Genomic DNA, 14,330 nt, shown 5'->3' on the forward strand with positions numbered 1-14,330 from the left:
AAAAAAAAAAAAAAAAGAGCATTGTATTTCCGGATAATGTTAAGCCATGCAAATACAGTTTTTTGTTGTTTTATTGTGCATTATTTATTATATTTTTCCCAAAGTGAAGAAGCCACGCTGGTATATATACCAATCTGAGCGATGAAGTCTAAGCTATATAACATGAATGAATAAAGTAATAATATCTTAAATGTCTTTTTATGATTACAGTGACAGTATGTAGTAATCTTGGGTGGTTTTGCATTTTAAAAACCACTTTATGTATACAATTTAAAAAGTCAAATCAATAAAGAGAGGTTTATTTAAACTATTTAGGAATGCAAGATGTCCATAAAACTTAATCCTTTGTTTAGTGACTTTTCACTTCTGTATTTTCTTGTTGTGATGAGATATGTTGCTTACTGTGGAAATGGTAATAAAGCTTTGTGTTTATATAACGTCTTTTATCTTAGGATCTCAAAATGCTTTTAGACTCATGTGTCCTCATGGTATTTTAGTGAGTTGGTAAGTAGCAAGTATTATTATCTTCATTTTATAGATGGAGAGAGAAATTAAGTCCCAAAGTGGGTTAAATGTATATAGTTCCATCATCTAGATACATAGGCAACCTGAGCCACTAACTAAGAATACTATATTTTAGAAGGATTGACATAGTATAAGCCATTAACCCCTTAGTTTTTGTACTTTACAGATCGTTAGAAAAAATTTATGCACATGGAATTTTTTTTAAATCCTTTCTTTAGATGTAGAAAACATTACAATACATCTTTTTTTTTCTTCCTTTTTAGGTCAGCAGCAAGGACAAGATGGAGTAAAAGTCCAGCAAGCTACTATAGCTCCTGTAACTGTAGCAGTTGGAGGAATTGCTAATGCCACGATAGGTGCTGTTAGTCCTGACCAACTCACACAAGTGCATTTGCAGCAAGGCCAGCAAACTTCTGATCAAGAGGTACAACCTGGCAAGAGGCTTCGAAGAGTTGCCTGTTCCTGTCCTAATTGTAGGGAAGGAGAAGGAAGGTAAACGCTCTATTTTTCAACTGTGTCTATTTGGAAGGCATAAAACAGGAGTTAAAACCAAGTGATTGGCTGGAAATGATGGTCACAAGAACCTCATTACCTTCATACCCTAGAAGTTGTTACATAATATTAGAAAGGGAATTAAGTTAGGCTATTTTAGGAATGAAACTTGAGTGGTCCTCCGCCTTGTTCCTTACACTTTAAAAATATATTTTTTCTTTCTTTTTTCTCCCCCCCTCCATGAGATGGAGTTTTACTCTGCTGCCCAGGCTGGAGTGCAACAGTGTGATCTTGGCTCACTGCAACCTCTACTACCTCCTGGGTTCAAGCGATTCTCCTTCCTCAGCCTTCCGAGTAGCTGGGATTAATTATAGGTGCCCGCCACCACACCCGGCTAATTTTTGTATTTTTAGTAGAGACAGGGTTTTACCATGTCGGTCAGGATGGTCTCGAACTCCTGACCTCAGGTGATCCACCCAGCTCAGCCCCCCAAGTGCTGGGATTACAGGTGTGAGCCACTGTGCCCAGCCCATTTTTTCATAAAATTTTTACATAACTTTATTGATATAAAACTCGCTCATACACCGTACAGTTCACCCATTTAAAGTGTACAATTCAGTGGTTTTTTAATATATTCAGAGCTGTGTAGACATGACTACAATCCATTTTAGAATGTTTTCATCATCCCCAGAATAAATTCTGTATCTTTTAAGCATCACCCCCTTATCATCCCAACCCTTCCATCCTAAACAACTAATTTCTGTCTTTATAGATTTGTTTATTCTGGACAATTCATATAAATGGAATTGTGACTTTTGTGACTAGTTTCTTTTAACATAATGTTTTCAAGGTTCAGCCGTATTACAGCATGATCAGTACTTCATTCCTTTTTAGGGACAAATAGTATTTCTCTGTATGGATATACAATATTTTGTTTATCCTGTCACTTGAAGAACATTCGGTTTTATCCACCCACTGGCCATTATGAATAATACTGCAGTAAACATTTGTGTACAAGTGTTTGTGTGGACATATGTTTTCATTTCTCTTGTATTTTTATGAAATTACCTAGAAATGGAATTTCTGGGTCATATTGTATCTCTGTGTTTAACCATTTGAGGAACTTACAGACTATTTTCCAAAATGGCTGCACCATTTAACATTTCCATCAATAGGGTATGAGGGTTCCAGTCTCTAGATCATTGCCAGTACTTGTCATTATCTGACTTTATGATTAAAGCTATCCTAGTGGGTTTGAAGTGATACCTCACTGCAGTTTTGTTTTTCCCGATTACTAATGATATTAAGCATCTTTTCTTGTTCTTATTGGCCATGTTTGTATCTTTGGAGAAATATTTATTTGGATCTTTTGCCCATTTTAAATTATGTTATTTTTCATTATGGAATTGTCTCTTTATATATTCTAGATACAAGTTCCTTATCAGATATATGATTTGAGAATATTGTCTCCCGGCTGGGCATGGTGGCTCACGCCTGTAATCCCAGCACTTTGGGATGCCAAGGCAGGTGGATCACCTGAGGTCAGGAGTTCGAGACCAGCCTGACCGGCATGGAGAAACCCCGTCTCTACTAAAAATACAAAATTAGCCAAGCATGGTGGCGTGTGCCTGTAATCCCAGCAACTCGGGAGGCTGAGGGAGGAGAATTGCTTGAACCCAGGAGGCAGAGGTTGCGGTGAGCCGAGATGGTGCCACTGCACTCCAGCCTGGGTGAAAGAGCAAAACTCCATCTAAAAAAAAAAAAAAAAGAGAAAAATACTGTCTCCCATTGTGTGAATTGTCGTTATACTTTCTTGATAGTGCCTTTGCACCAAAGTTTTGATTCTGAAGTCTAGAGTTTTCTATTTTCCTTTATTGCTTCTGCTTTTGGTATTGTGTCAGAATTCATTGCCAAATCCAAAGTCATTAAGATTCCTAGTTTTTTTTTTTTTTTTTAAGATAATTTTATAGTTTTTACTCTTACATTTAGGTCTTTGATGAATTTGGGGTTAATTTTTATATATGGTGTTAGGTAAGGATTCATCAAACACCATTTGTTGAAAAGACTCTCCTTTCTCCATTGAATGTTCTTGGCACCCATGTCAAAAATTAGTTGACCATAGAACATGGATTTATTTCAGGACTTTCAATTCTATTCCATCGATCTGTATATCTGTCTTTATATCAGTACCACACTGTCTTGAGTACTTTGGATTTGTAATAACTTTTGAAATCGAGAAATGTGAGTCCTGCAACTTTGTTATTTTTCGAAATTGTGTTGACTCTTTAGGGACACTTGCAATTCCGTGTGAATTTTAGAATCAGTTTGTCAATTTCGACAAAGAAGCCAGATGGTATTCTGATGGGAATTGCATTGAATCTGTAGATCACTTTGGGGACTGTTGCCTGCTTAATAATATTTCATCTTTTGGTCCATGCACATGGGAAGTATTTCTGGTTATTTAATCTTTAACTTCTTTCATCAATGGTTTATAGTTTTCAAAGTATACATTTTGTACTTTTGTTAAATTCCAATTTTATTTCTGATGCTGTTATAAGTTGAACTGTTTTCTTGGTTGTTCATTACAACTGTGTAGAAATATATTTTTTTAATGTATTAATCTTGTATCCTGCAACTTTTGCTGAACTTTTTGATTAGTTATAACAGTTTTTTTTGTTTGTTTGTTTGTGTTTTAGTGGAGTCTAGAATTTCTATGTATGAGGTCATGGAATCTGTGAACAGAGATAACTTTTACTTTTTCCTTTCTGCAGGAGTTCTGTTTCTTTTTCTTACTTAATTTCTCTGTCTGGACCCTCTGGTACAATGTTGACAGCGTGCTTGTATTTTTTTTGAGGATTTTTGCATCCATATTCATAAGAGATATGTCTGTGGTTTTCTTTTTTTGTAATGTTTTTATCTGATTTTGATAATAATACCGGCCTCATAGAATGAATTGGAAAGTATTCCCTCCAAACTGGTATTAATTCTTTAAATGTTTTGTGGAATTTACCAGTGAAGCTGTCTGTTCTTAGGCTTTTCATATGGGTAGTTTTAATTACTAATTCAGTCTAGTTGCTTGTTGTAGGTTTATTCTGATTGATCATTTGTTCCTGAGTCAGTTTTAGTATTTTGGTCCATATTTTTCTAGGAATTTGTCCATCTCATCTGAGTTACCCAAGTAATTGGCATAGAATTGTTCATGGTATTCTTTTGTAATCCTTTTTGTTTCTGTAAGGTTGGTGGTGATATCTTCTCTTTGATTTCTCATTCTAATAATTTGAGTCTTATTTTCCTGGTCAGTCTAGCTTGTTAGTTTGTTAGTTTTGCTTACTTTTCCCAAGAATCTCAATGTTTGACATTTATTCTGACCCTAAGAAGGTTCTTCACAGCCTCTTCTCACTTCTGTCTGGCAAACTAGCCAGCCTGTAGTTAAGCCTTTATTTCCAGTGAATCTGTTAGTCTTCTCCCAATTAACTGCCTTTGGAACAATCTCTACTTTTTTTAAGAGTACCCTTAGGCTTGAACTTCTTCACATTGTCTGGCAAATGAAGTCAGTTCCTTTGGGAAGAGATTTGGAGCTCTTTGTTTTATGGTGTTTCTGGGTTATGGCTCTTGAGCTAGAGGTTGAGACAGTGGCTCATTTCTCTCTGAGTGACAACTCTGCTTTAAGAGCTGAGTGCCTGGTTGCAGGGGCAGCAGTAGCCTCAGGTCTTCTCAACTGGCCTCTTCTGGCTTAGAACTTTGACTTTATGAACTATGAATGGGCCAGGTCAACGGCAACCTGGACCCCAGTATTTTCATCATGCCACATCCAAGGTAGAGCCTATGTCCCAGGGCTAAGGACTGGGTTCTGCTACACTTGCCTGGAACTTAGCAACAGGTAACCAATAGTAAAATAAGAAATGCAGACATCTTGCCCCTCCTAGGGCCATAGCTCTCTGACCGGGAGGGGGGAAGAGTAGGAATCATATTCTTGGCTGCACCAGTGTCTAATGTTCCTGTGTGGAGGTGGGAGGAAGTAGGGAAGGAGAGAGTCTTGGTTCAAATACCACAGACTCGTACTGTTCTTACCAATTTCTGTGAGATTTTCTTGAATAAATGTTTCTTTATTTGCTTTTAGGACCATTTCCAGAGACTTTAAATGGTATTTTTTGCTTTTTTATAATTTTCTCTGGGAAAGAGATCCATGAAACTCCTCACACTGTCCTGCTGGAAACGAAACTCTGCATCTTACACTTTTAACTGGACTTAGCCAATCCTTTTGAAATTTTAGAGAAGTTTCAAGTGTTTTGAAAGGCTTAGAGAAATTTTTTTCCCAAGGGAAGAGCCCACTATGAAAGGAACATGAGTCCATAGTAGAGCGTAAACTCCATGAGATTAACACATTTTCATAGCAGTTTGGTACACACACTTGTTTTATTTTTTCTTTAATTGAAAATTTTCTGATTTTAGCTACAGTTACGGCATCATGATCCAACAAACCTATTCAGAGAAGTACCATTTAATTACCTTGATTCTTTTTAATTTTCCTGTAATTGTAAGTCTGTTATTTGGCAATGTAATTAATGTTTGGTTTTTCTTTTTGCTAGAGGCAGTAATGAACCAGGAAAAAAGAAGCAACATATCTGTCATATTGAAGGATGTGGTAAAGTTTATGGCAAAACATCTCATTTACGAGCACATCTTCGCTGGCATACTGGAGAAAGACCTTTTATATGCAACTGGATGTTTTGCGGCAAAAGATTCACAAGGAGTGATGAGCTCCAGAGACATAGAAGAACCCATACAGGTTAGTTGGTTTATTTTAGGACTTGTACTTTTTACTTATTTCTTCAGTTTTTACATGTCAGTTTTAGTGATAGTTTAGCTATCACATTGGAAATATGCAAATGGAGGAGAAGGCATTTACTTTAGCAGTTATATGGAAGATGTTTAAGATGAACATTTTTAACCTCATTTCTGAGATACATTTTATTCTACTTTTTGTAAACTTTATCAGCATATTTATGAGACTGGGAATTTATTCCATTTGTTTATATTGTATTCTTAGCATGTTGAAATCATACTACATTATTTTTCATAAGTGTTTAAATAGGTGAAAAGAGTTGAATTATGATCTTAATAGGGACTTTCATTTAGTTTTTTTTTTTTTTAAACAAGTCCAGAAAATTCACCAAAGTGTCAAGAATAGTATAATAAACATCTGTCTAACAACCCTCACTCAGAATGGACAGTTGTTAATATTATATTTTCTGGGTTTTGTTTTAAATAAAGCAAAGCACTTGTAAAGTGAACATCATCTTTACCCTTTCACCTTTCAAAGACTACAGCTACTATAAGTCTAATGTGTCTAAGTTTTATGTACACATTTTATACTCTTTCGTATATGATTAATGGATCTACATATAAACTGTTTTGTGTATATTATGAAATGTTACAATGTTGCAGAATTATAAATTTCACTTGTTTTCATATCTGTAAGTTTGTACATATATGTATATTTGCATATATGTATTTCCTTGAACTGCTACATAATATTTTATCACATGATTCTACCACACTGTATTCATTCCCATACTGTTTGAGGTTATTGCTAGGGTTTTTGTGTGTGTGTGCTCTCACAGACTTAGATGATGAGAACATGTGTGAGAAGTGGAATTATTGGATCATAGAGAATGTATATGTTTGGTTTTCCTAGGTAATGGCTAAAGAGTCTCTACAGTGGCTATTTCACTAGCAATGATTGACAGTTTCCACTTTGTGCTCACCAGTACCCAATAGTGTCAGGCCTTGAAAGTTTTTGTCAATCTAAAATTGTTTCTCATTTTAAAATTTGCGTTTTCATGTTTATCCGTGAGATTAAGCATCTTTCCTATGTATATTGGTCACTTATGGCTTTGTTTATTATTCTGGTTCTCATTTTTCTTTCAGAGGTTTTCCTTATTTATATGATTTGCAGGTTATACTTTTCCCTTTCAGTAAAGGACTATTGCTAGTCTTATCAGCTCAAGATTCTTTTTGTTGATGGAATGAAATGAGGATATAATTTTATTTTTCTTCCGTATGGAGAGCCATTTCTTAAATAGCCCTTTCTGTCTCTATTGATTGTCCTCTTTTACATAATGTCTCTTTTAAGTGTGGTTCAATTTCTGGTTTCTGTATTTTGAAGTTTTTATCTATCTGCCAGTTCCTACACCAGTGCTCTTACTGTACTAATAACTGTGGTTTTATATTAAGTCTCGACTTCTGGTTGGGCAATTTTCCTTCCTTCTTCCCTCCCTCCCTCCCTCCCTCCCTTCCTTCTTTCCTTCCTTCCCTCCCTCTCTCTCTCTCTTTTCTTTCTTTCTTTTTTTTTTCCCCAGAACACCTACCCTTTTCAGAATATTTAGAATTTGTGACTCAGTATTTCGTTATTGAATAAATTAATTTCAATAAATTATTGAATTATACTTTAAACCTGTGCCAAGATACATGTGGGACAAAAGGAGGAATAAAACTGACATTTCTAAATTAGCTGCTATATTATAGTCAGATATTTTGAATATATGATTTCATTCTGTTCTAACAGCAACACTGGCATAGAAATTAGCTCCATTTTAAGATTAGAAAGTAGTATTAGAAAAGAAAAATTATGAAATATTAAAAATGGTAAATATAAAGTTAATTTGATATACACATAAAGTAGTAATACAAATGAGTACAGATTGAGTACCCCTTATCTGAAATGCTTGGGACTAGAAATGTTTGGGTTTCGGATTTTTTCAGATTTTGCGTGTACACAATGCAATACTTTGGGGATTCATTTGTGTTTCATATATACCTTATACATATAGACTGAAGGTGATCTTATACAATATTTTTAATAATTTTATGTGTGAAACAAAGTTCATATTAAGTACTTATGTGTGGAATTTTCTACTTGTGGAATCATGTCAACACTCAAAAGTTTCAGATTTTGGAGCAATTTGGATTTTAGATTTTTGTATTAGGGATGCTCACCCTGTGTTAGTATAGCGTCACAATCCCTGAAAAAGTTAGCATTATAGTAAAGCTATGAATTTTAATTTTAAAAAAGATAATTTGAATTCTTTCTGTATAGTACTGTACCACACCATTGACGTTTTCAAATGTGATTGATTAAAAAAGTTAATCCCATACCAATTGTTGACATCTGTTTTGGAAAAATACTCTACTATTTGTGTCTGTATGAAAGGACGCAGTGTTTCCTCCCCAGATTAGCAGTGGGATACGTTAGGGAAGCTAAGAAAATTTGCTGCTTTGTTTGATTTGGAACCTTACAAAATGATTACATCATTTTGTCTGAGAAATGATGAGTTGGTAAAGTCCCTCTCTCTTACATATCCACACACTTGCAGATACACAAAACAAATTTATTCAATAATTTATATATACATATACTTCAAAACCACATGTTTTGATTTGGGGCATATCTTTAAAAAAAAAGATTCACACCATTGTTATCATCTACTGGATTGACAATTCATAATCGAATATACTTTAAGCTTACTTTCAGTGGTTCAGACATCTTAAATACACATAAAATTGTCTAAAACAGGTTGACACTAAAAAATATTAAGTTTAATATCACTATACTTAACATTGTTACTTTTAAAGATTTAACACAGTAAATCCTAAGTGTTTGTTAAATTTGTCTAAAAGAATATGAAAAAATATATTTTGAAATAAGTATTGATTAAGCATTTAATATGTTAAGTTGAAAGCCTTAACCATTCATAGCAAGAACTATGCTTTATTTGATGTCTAACCACTACTATAAATAGAAACTTACTGACTTGGCTGTGAATGAATGGAGTTATTTGTATTCACTGCTGAAAATAGTGATCTGTTTGCTTTTTAAAAAATTTTAAAAGGTTTTCAAAACAATACATGCATATCGTATTTAAAAATCACAGAAGAGCTTACTGTAGTAAGGAGGCTCTTTGCCCTACCCCCGTCCTGCTTTGCAGAGAAAATCATACCTAACTATTTTAACTATTTTGTGCTTTTTTGTTCTTTCTAGGATGACTGCCACGTATCTAAATCATATACTTACATGCTGTTATTTATTGATCTATCAATATTTGATACTGTCTATTGAATTCTTTCATATAGAATTGAGGATTTACTTCACTTTGCACCATCTGAAGACATTAAGATTCCTTTGAAAAACTGTTTGCAGGCTAGACAGACATTCTCTCTTAACTCACCACTCTGTTTCCAATAGAGTTAGACTATGTCTTTTTTTTTCTTGTATTGTTTAATTTACCTGAAATAGTCTTTTGTTATTTCAAGTTTTTAAGAACAATGTGGATTGCATTCACGTTTTCCTTTTCCTTTTTTTCTGGAGCCTTCCATCTTTCTAATGAAAATGAACAGTTTCTTCTGTAGACCTGTTGCACGGGTATTGTCTTGAGATTTTTCTTCTCTGTTCATTTGAATCTCATATTGGTTCTCAAGATCTCGTGTTTTCATTTTTCTTAGTCTACTCTCTTCATTGCTGGAAAACGTGCTGAAGTGCTGAGATACAAAAGGATGGGGAAGTAAATTTGTCTAAAGAATTCTTTATTTTGTCTTTCTGCTTAATTTGGTTGTTTGACTAATATAGTAGTTTAGATTGAAAATTATATTCTCTTAAAACATTGTCACAGCTCTATTGTTTTCTTTCATATGTTTTATCAGCAAGATGTTTGTTATTTTTTTCTTTTTTTTTTTTTCCTGTAGGTGACCTGATTTCTCCCCTGCAACTTTATTTTTATTTTGAAATAATTTTACACTTAGAGAAGAGTTGCAAAGGTAACATAGAGTTCTCATATCATTCACCAAGTTTCCCTTAATGTAAACTTCTTGTATAACCACAGTACCTTATGAAAATTAAGAAATTAACATTGTTACAATACTATTAATTACACTTTCCACCAATATACCTTTTATTTTCCAGGATTCAGTCTGGAATAACACACTGCATTTATTTGTCATGTTTTGTTGGTCTCCTGCAATCCGTGACTTTTCCTGGTCCTTGTCTTTTATCACCTGGACACATTTGAAAGTTAGTAGGTTCTGTATTTTTAGAATGTCTCTCAATTTGGGTTTGTCTAATGTTTTCTAATGATTAGACTAAGGTCATGAATTGTCATGAAAAGAATAGCACATTAGTGTCTTTCTCATCACATCATATAAGAGGAGGTATGTAATGTGACTATCTCATTATTGGTGATGTTAATCCTGATGCATTGGTTAATGTAGGGTGTGCCACATTTCTTCACTGTAAAGTTACGGTTTCTCTCTTTCCATATTGTTTGTTAGAAGCAAGTCACTAAATTCAGTCCACATTCAAGGAAACAGAATTAAGCTTCACCTTCTGAAGGGAGAAGTAGTGAAGAATTTGTGGACATAGGTTAAAGCCACCACAATAATTACTATTTTAGAGGAGTTTGGGGGGCTTTTTTACAAATAAAATACTAAAGCTTCACTTTTAGCATGCCTCAGTGGATCTTGCCTGCAGCAGTTATTACTGTGATGTTTTAAAGGTCATTTTCAGTTTTCCTTGTTCTTCGTACCACTTATACTTTCTTCTCCAATTATTTATTTATGCAATCATTTATTTACATTGGTATGGTCTCATGAGTATTTCTTTTGTTCTTTGGGTTACAATTCAATACTATCATTTTTTTGCTCAAATTGTTTCACCTTTGGCCATTGGAAGGTCTTTCACATTATTTCCTGTGTCTTCTTGAAGTGCCCCTGTTTTGTTTTTAACTCTAAGGGCACCTTTTAATCTGTGGTGTTCTGCTAATTTCATAATGATGTATCTTAAGGATAGGTTTTTATTTGTTGTGCTAATGAGTTGTACTGTGGGCCACCTCTCTCTCTCTCTGTCTCTCTCTCTCTCTCCCTCTCTCTCTCTCTCTCTCTCTCGGCTATTAGTAGACATATTTTGGAATCTCTAGGTTGATTTTTTTTTTGGTCTTACAACTTTTCTCTTACATATTTTGTCTCTTTACCATTTTATTTTCCATGAAATTTCTTAACTTTACCTTCAGATATTTCTATTGAATTGCATTTTAATTTCCAGTAGAGCATTCCATCATTGTTGGTGGGTTTTGTTTTGTTTTACTGTATCTTGTTCTCGTTGTATGAATGCAGGTACTTGCTGAAATTATCTGAGTTTTTAATCTAGAACTTTATGTTTCCTCCAGGATGATCTGTCTGTATCTTGCTTTTTCCAGTGTTGTAGGCGTTCCTGAATTGTCCACTGATTCTTGGTTTTTGTTCAAGTTGATGATGATGGTGGTGGTGGTAGTGATTTGATGAAATCTTAAGTGAAAGATTTTGAAAACTTTATGAGCTAGTATTTTTGAGACAGAGTCTCTCTCTGTCACCCAGGCTGGAGTTCACTGGCACCATCACAGCTCACTGCAACCTCCTTCACCTCCCAGGCTCAGGTGGTCCTCACACCTCAGCCTTCTGAGTAGCTGGGACCACAGGTGCACACCACCACACCTGGCTGATTTTTGTATTTTTTGCAGAGACGTATTTTCTCAGTGTTGCCCAGGCTGGTCTTGAACTCCTGAGCTCAAGCAATCCATCCTCCTCAGCCTCCCACAGTGTTGGGGTTATAAGTGTGAACCACTGCCTCTGCTGAGCTAGTGGCTTTTATTTTAGGCAACTGGGTGGGACACTGTGTTACACTGGAAGTTGCCTAATTACCAAAATACAATAATATGCTGTGCAACTGTGTTTTAATTAGATACAAATCTTTAATATTTTGCCCCAATTTTTTGATAGTAGTTATAGTCTATGTACGGACTTTAATTTTCTGTTTTATGTTCCATGTCTCCCACCCAGCAGAAGACACACTGACTCTTCTAGAACATATTCTCTTCCTTGATAATTTCTATTCTAGTTTGCAGACATTTGATACAATCATTGTTTTGTTGATGGACTTCCTTTCCTTTTTTTTTTTTTTTTTTGTTATTGTAGATTTAACCCTTTTATGCCTTTGCTATTATTTTAATGGGTGTCTCAGTGGGGAGAATAAAATAAACAGATGTAATCATGCTGCTCTCTTGAACTTTAAAGGGTTACATTTAGCCAGGTGCAGTGGTGCACACCTATAGCCCCAGCTACTCAGGAGGCTGAGGTGGGAGAACTGCTTGTGCTAGGAGTTCGAGGTTATAGTGCCTTTGATCCCATGAATAGCTGCTGCACTCCAGTCTGGGCAATATAACGAGATCCTGTCTCTTAAAAAAAAAAAAAAATTACCTTAACTTGGAAATACTATAATGGTATAACTAATGGATAATGTCTATAATAAAATGTCATATAGATATGCACACTTTATGTTACATGTGCTAATATCGTGTACTTTGTGAATATTTTATTGTAGATACTTTGCCTACTTACTGGACTGTTTTATTTGCCATTCATAGTCCGCTTAGCAGTAAGGCAATCTAGGAATGATTTTTAGTAACTAGTGTTATAGGGAGGTTACATCTTTAACCATACCTCAAATTCTTTTCACCAGCTAAGAAAAAATATTTTTCAGAAGAGTCCCTAAAAAATCTTGTGCACCTCAATATAGGTTCTATATGACGACTGAGAGTTTTAGCCAGGATACAATTTTATATAAAGTTAAATGTATTTATAATTGTATCAATAATTATAAACTTAAGTGGAAATGAAACAGATTCTGTAAAATTCATTTGGGAATGAAACTTCCTTTTTTTTTTTTTAACAAAATAAGGAATATTTGATCAAAACAGATGAAACAGAAAACTCCATCAATTGCATTGACGTTTTCTCCCAGAATTTTGTTGTTTTTGTTGCTTCTGAGACCATATCACTCTGTCAGCCAGGCCAGAACCCAGTGATGTGATCATAGCTCACTGCAGCCTTGACCTCCTGGGACCACAATCCTTCCACCTCAGCCTCCTGAGTAGCTGGGACTTACAGGCCCACACCACTACACCCAGCTAATTTTTTTTTTTTTTTTTTTTTTGGTAAAGATGGGGTTTTGCTATGTTGGCCAGGCTGGTCTTAAACTCCTAGCCTCAAGTGATCCTCCCACCTCAGCCTCTCAAAGTACTGGGATTATAGGTGTAAGCCACAGTACCCATCCCCAGAATTTTCTTATATAAATGTTCTAATTAGTATGTGAAACAGTCAAACCTGTTGCCCTTTGAGTCCACTGTCGGCCAAAATGGACCAAGTTATCTACAACTTGTCTGTTCCATTTACTACACTAAAAACTCTGGACAGGTTTACTTACTTGCTTTCTTAAGTATCTAAATGAGGACAGTGAAAAGCAAACTATAGCAGGCAATTGAAAAATGAATTCAAAACTTGAATTTCATATGTGTTCATTTCATCGAGATCTTTTTCCCTCCTTTGTCTACCAGGTTTGACCCTGTGGGCACTGCATAGGAGGTACAGGTAGCAAACAATCTAAGAGAAACCTCTTGTATCTAGCCAGAAAGGCAAGAAAAGGGGCCTTTGTGCTCCAAAACCAGTTCCATTTGCAGATTACACTGAAATAGTAGCAGCATAGGCACCAAAAAAACTAGAAAATACCCATATCTCTGGCTAGAGGAACTAGAAAATAGGGACTGTTTTCCAACAAATTTGAGGGAAATCAACATCATTTTTCTGTCTTGCCACTTCTACTCTGAATGTGATCCCAGTCGTGGTATAAGTGCAGAACATTATGGGAGCCCTCAGTAACTTGGCTTTTCTAGTCGGAGGAACTAGAAAGAGAGACAACTGCAGGTTGGAAAGGCATAGGGGAAATTTTGAGACCGATATAAAAGATGCTCCCTAATTCTATGTGTGGATCAAAAGAAGTCCTGAGTTCAACCTTGCGCTGGACTCAACCTTGAGCATTTTGTGCACAGCACAGACACAAGAACCACAGCCAAGGCCTCAAGAACTGAACATCTTAAAAACCACCATCCAATTCCCAGCATGTGCTGAGCACAGACAAAAAGCATAACAAAGCCTTTGAAAAGTGAATTAATGTTGGAACTGCTGCTCAAAGAGGGCAAGGTGGAACTTTTAGTCTGAACCTAAATGGGTTGAGTGCCTGCTAAAACGAAAACATTCTCCAGAGGATTTTTAACAGGACCTAAAATCTCTACAATATAGTGTCCAAAATGTCCAGGATACAATCCAAAATTACTCAACATACTATGAGCCACGTAAAGGTGACTTTTTATTAAGAGAGACGATAACAGATGTCAAGATGATCTAGATTTCGGAATTATCAGATAACACCTTTTTTTTTTTTTTTTTTTTTT

The 14,330-nt window shown here is 35.2% G+C and overlaps 1 protein-coding gene across 2 annotated transcripts in view; it reads left to right on the top strand.

Moving 5' to 3' along the window:
• Positions 1 to 14,330, top strand: part of SP4 (Sp4 transcription factor) — an 88,334-nt gene that overhangs the window by 48,062 nt on the left and 25,942 nt on the right. For both annotated transcript variants that reach the window (XM_017871550.1, XM_017871551.1), the window contains exons 4-5: positions 789 to 1,017; positions 5,607 to 5,806. In XM_017871550.1, the coding sequence (XP_017727039.1) occupies positions 789 to 1,017; positions 5,607 to 5,806 (429 nt within the window). The remainder of the gene's footprint in view (positions 1 to 788; positions 1,018 to 5,606; positions 5,807 to 14,330) is intronic.

Source organism: Rhinopithecus bieti, unplaced genomic scaffold (genome assembly GCF_001698545.2).
Source record: "Rhinopithecus bieti isolate Rb0 unplaced genomic scaffold, ASM169854v2 scaffold_5882, whole genome shotgun sequence".
Lineage (NCBI taxonomy): Eukaryota > Metazoa > Chordata > Mammalia > Primates > Cercopithecidae > Rhinopithecus > Rhinopithecus bieti.